The sequence below is a fragment of the Erigeron canadensis genome, chromosome 2 (assembly GCF_010389155.1).
Source record: "Erigeron canadensis isolate Cc75 chromosome 2, C_canadensis_v1, whole genome shotgun sequence".
Taxonomy (NCBI): Eukaryota; Viridiplantae; Streptophyta; class Magnoliopsida; order Asterales; family Asteraceae; genus Erigeron; species Erigeron canadensis.
The window spans coordinates 46057935-46063208 of NC_057762.1; the positions used below are offsets into that span (position 1 = coordinate 46057935).

Consider the following 5274-nt stretch of genomic DNA (forward strand, 5'->3'; position numbering starts at 1 on the left):
TATCGAATTGGTACCCACATAACCCCCAACAGGGATAGTGTCAAGGTAATTCAACCACCTAAATTTATGAATATGAATATGAATGGTTTTACTTTTAGAGTTGTGATTAAAATTTGTGTGAAAATAAAAGAACTGGTCAAATATATTATGATTTGAAACTTAATACAATGTTTTTAGACTTGTCCATCTCCACCACCACCATACGATATATGTGTTTATATATATATATATATAAACAATCCATATATCATATAGGTATTATGACTAGTATCTACCAATAAATTAAAACAAAATTGATTTCTTCTTAAATTAACATGTGGCACCTTTTACAAAACTAAAACTATTTTATTTTATCTACATGACAATAAATAAATAATAAAAACTTTTATATGTATTTAACTTATTAATAAATTATGGAAAAGGATAATACAGTCCTAAGTTTAAAAGGTAGTACTTTATATATTAATAACCGTCCATTGAATTTTCATAAGACAAAGTAAAAATTATAATGCATCAAATTAATTATTTATCTATCTACTAAGTTAAATAAAACAAGATGTAAACTTTAATATAACATTACTCATATCTTATTATCATTAGTTTAAGCAATAAAGTGAGATCATTACCATTTACCAATATCAATATTAGACGTTGACTAATATTTTTATAATACATGTTTTTCAATATTAGGCTATTATCACTAGGGCCGTCTCTCAAGATATATGGATTTAGGCCGAACGTAAAAAAAGGCCCATATGTTGTGCGCAATAAATTGTAAAAGAACGAAAATAAATTAATGTTATATCGATGAAACTAACTAATGTTCAATAATTTGAAAAACAATGCAAAATTATACTACTGAAATAATAAACCATAATACGTAGACGAGAATTCGTGTAGTCTTCCTAGCATTCATCATAATAAATTGGCTGATAACCTTTTTTTTAATCCAGTAAACTTTTTTATATAGATTAAGTTGTATGGTTTAACTTTTGTATGTGATTGTTAAAATTTTATAATGGGTTTAATTAATTATATATGTAAGTATATATAACGTTTAATATATATATATAACAATAAAAAAATAAAAAATTAGTCCCCAAAAAATTGGGCCTCAGCCCGTCGCGCATTTTACCCACCTTATCACCAGCCTTGATCATCACATGTGTTAAATGGGTGCATGTTTAGATATAATTTTCTATATTAAAAATAAATTGTACAATATATGGTCAATTCGTACAACATACAAATATTAATACTAGTAATATTATATAAAAAAATATTATTATTATTATTATTATTATTATTATTATTATTATTATTATTATTATTATTATTATTATTATTATTATTATTATTATTAAAATGAAAATAAAAGTAAAACAAATTGATGATCGTACCAGCAAAGAAAGACTTGGTAGAAAAAGCACAAACAACGTTATATGATCCATTGAACGCTCCAATTCCGTGCAAAAAAGGAGCACTAAGTCCTCGACCGATAGTTTGGGTGTTAAGATGATACGATGATGTTGTTGCAACTGCACGTAACGCCGATGATGATGATCAGCTTTGTAGCTAGCTGCTTCAAAATTAACCACGAAGCCATATGGCGGATCGAGATCAAACCCAATATTAATTATTTAATTAATACTCATCTATTACTATATTTAATAAAGATTCTAATGCCAACCCATTTTCTTCTCCCCAAGTTTGTATCATGCAATCAATTAAAATAAATTGTATCTATAATCCAACCCGTATTTATGGATTTATGGCAACTAATTGGCATGCTACTCACGGTCACTTATCGATCAATTATCAATAGATAACTAGTTTTCGTAGAGTCATTTCTAGCTTAAACGTCAAAACTGTTCGTTCATTTATACTCCGTTCAAACACAACAATTATACAATAGAAGAGTTTATATCATAGTTGAGATACTCAATTACTGGTTTGATACGCTGCTTATTTTAATTATGATTTATACAAAAGAAGAGTTTATATGGCATGATGCCCTTTTTTTGCATTTGGATACTCAAGCTTTTATATTGGTAATTATTGCATAATTAAAATCAATGCATTTACAAGACACATTCAAGAGTCAAAACATATATTATAAAAGACATAGATGGAAATCTATGTTTACATATATATATATATATATATATATAGTATAAATACTCGGTGCCTTTACACGTAAGATCAGTCAAAGTGCCATATGGGACACAAATTGACTATTTTTAAAATAGTGACTGGCTACTGTTAGTTTATCCGGTTACATATATTAGATAGACACAAATTCAAATCATTTTTTATGTTTGAACTAGTAGACCCAGACAATACTATGGATCGATGATAACAATGACGATGTATGAGATGTTAGTTACAACTACTGGTGATGTGATATGGATAGGTTTCAAGCTATAATCATGCTTTATCTTGTACTAAAGTGCATTTGAGTTTATATAGTTAATAGGAAATAAGTCCACACTTAAAAATATTGTTTTTTAAAATGTCACTTGTTTTAGTATGGATAAATTTCTACGTATTTTGAGTTCAATATTGTGTTATACAACAAAAAAACGTGACAAACCTTTATGATTTGTTTAACGTTAACATAAATGTAAATACTAGTATAATATTATTCGTTAAAAGTTAATTAGCACGTACAGTAGCAAGATTGAATATTGACAATTGAGAGATCTCTTAACACGCGGTACATTTGATTGAAGTTACTCAAAAGATTGTTGGGTTGGGTTAATTAGCCAGCCCATTGGGTTTCATATCAATGCATATGTAAGTAACATGGGTTGGGTGGTGAAGAAAAGTTAGCATCAAGTTTCATGAGTCGAGTCTTTTCTCCTTGTTTAACCACATGCACATGACATTCTTTCTACACTTTGCATCTACTTTAACATCAATTAGGAAATGTATAGCCAAAGCTCATATGCTTGTTAACTTGTAGCCAAATTTGTACCGAAAAAGTCCCCACCTATAGCTACATACTGCACCTACTTTTAACATATGCACTCACACACCCAAGTGTGTGTTACTGTGTGTAGGTACCATAATATATATAGACATATAGTATATATATGATCAAATAATAATCAATGCAACATTAAATACACATTATATAAAGAGGTGTATCTTAAGAACAACATGTGAAGAAACTGCAAAACATGCATGTTTCTTTTTTTTTTTTTTAACTATTTTTCCTTTCATATATATATATATATATATATATATCTGTGTGTGTGTGTGGAATAACATCAGAAACATACCATGGATTGTCCCCTCTGAATTTAAGACCCTAAATCTAGCAATATTTAGGTTTACGTACGTACATATACTCGATCACGCTTGGTCTAATTAATTAATTATATAAACACATATTAATTACATTGATGATTAATTACAATACTCTAGCTAGCTAGTACTTCATTAATTCTTACCTTGCTGATCATCAACCACAAACTGCCGCAACACCAATGGTGACGACGATGAAGTTGACGGATAACTTGGCATGAAAGCGTCGAGCAGGTAATCCGTCGTTTGAGAGCTTGTCAACTCGTGTGAGTGCATTATCTTTTGGGTATTATTGGTGGTGATCAATTCAATATCATTTGTTTTGTGGTGATCATCAGCTGCTGCTAGTCTAAATGGAAGTATGAGATGGTCATTAATGTTTGGGCCAAGGATGATTTCATAAGTATTCTCGGGTTTATTGAGTACATTGTTATTGTTATTATGATGTTCTTCATCATAGGATGATGAGTCGATGAATTCCATGGCGGGAAGAAATGGATTATCAAAGCTATTAATTAGTGAAGAGGGCTGATTGACAATGAATGATGGAGGAAGTGGAGGGAGATTATTAGAATCAGCAACAGCATCAAATAAGCATGATTTATGATCATCATCAAGAATATTGATAAATGTTGGTTGATTGGTGGCCGGTGGTGGAGGTGCATGGATCATCATCATATGATGATGTGGGGGGATTATAACATTATTATTAGCATCAAATAAACCCTCATAATAAAATTGATGTTGATGAGGATTCTCCCCACCACTACTTAAAGCAGAAGGAACATTATTAATGTTAGTTTTAGGGCTATGTTGAAAGCAGGTGGCAAGATGATGATGAGTTGATATGAGACTACTACTACTAGTAGTATGAGCGTTAAGAAGCTTCTTTTTGATACTTGAGTTCCAAAAGTTCTTGACCTCATTATCCGTTCTTCCCGGTAAATGTTTTGCAATTTGCGCCCATCTATATACATTACATATATATTCACAACAATTAATTAATTAAACACAAAGATATATACTCGTAATTAATTAGACTAATTAAAGCTAACATTGATGGAGCTTAATTAAATCAAACATGAACAGCTAGCTAGCAATATGTAATTTGAAATGAATACTGATAATGGATGAGTGCAGTGGTACCTATTTCCAAGGATTCGATGAAGATCGACTATAAGAGTGGCTTCTTGAGAAGAAAAGCTTCCTCGTTTCAGATCGGGCCTCAGATAATTAATCCATCGCAATCTACAACTCTTGCCACATCTTTGGAGCCCTACTTAAAAATTAATTTCACTTTACACACACGAAAATCTTAAAGTGTCATATGGAAACTTATAATAATAATAATAATTAACAAAATAAGTTAATAAACTATGAAGATAATTAAAGTACTAATAATATATCCCGGCCGTTATATTGATCGATCTGATCATAACAAAATATATATATATATATATATATATATAAATTAGAGTACTACTGTATATATAGCTTAACACGTACGTACATGCATTTAATTGTGTACGTGTGTGAGTAGTAGAAAGATATGATAGAGATGGATGGAGAGTACGTACCAGCAAGCTTAGGAACGGAGCTCCAGCAGCCATGGCCGTGTGAAGAAATGTAGGTGATGAGTTTTTCATCTTCCTCGGGTGACCACAACCCTCTTTTCACTTTCTGTTTGTTGCAACATGTATGCCCTCCTCCATGTCCCATCTTTATTATTATCTATCTATCTATCTTTATTTTTATTTATTATTAATTCCTAAAGCTAGCCTAGCTATATATACTCGTATGGAATATCAATGCAGCAGCCAATGATCGAATGACTAGAAAAGAAAAAGTCAACACACTATATATATCTATACACACTCACGGTTTTGTAATCGATAAAAGTCAGATGATGATGATGATATCAAACTGACTGAAATGTAAGAGAGAGAGAGAGTCAATCGTAAGCAA

General features: G+C 30.5%; 1 protein-coding gene across 1 annotated transcript; it reads right to left on the reverse strand.

Annotated features, from left to right (window-relative positions):
- Positions 1-3444: 3444 nt before the first annotated feature.
- On the reverse strand, positions 3445-5028 carry LOC122588368 (transcription factor MYB10-like). Its single transcript, XM_043760473.1, has 3 exons — positions 4887-5028; positions 4456-4585; positions 3445-4276 (listed from the first exon to the last, which is right to left on the reverse strand). Exons 1-3 carry the CDS (start codon positions 5026-5028, stop codon positions 3445-3447), a joined length of 1104 nt encoding a protein of 367 aa, XP_043616408.1.
- Positions 5029-5274: the final 246 nt, after the last annotated feature.

Excerpts from the sequence above, each read along its gene's own strand:
- LOC122588368 (XM_043760473.1), bottom strand. The coding sequence starts at position 5,028 with ATGGGACATGGAGGAGGGCATACATGTTGCAACAAACAGAAAGTGAAA. Across the intron at positions 4,586-4,886 it reads CTCCGTTCCTAAGCTTGCTG|GGCTCCAAAGATGTGGCAAG; the intron begins GTACGTACTCTC and ends ATTTTTAAGTAG. Across the intron at positions 4,277-4,455 it reads CATCGAATCCTTGGAAATAG|ATGGGCGCAAATTGCAAAAC; the intron begins GTACCACTGCAC and ends TAATGTATATAG.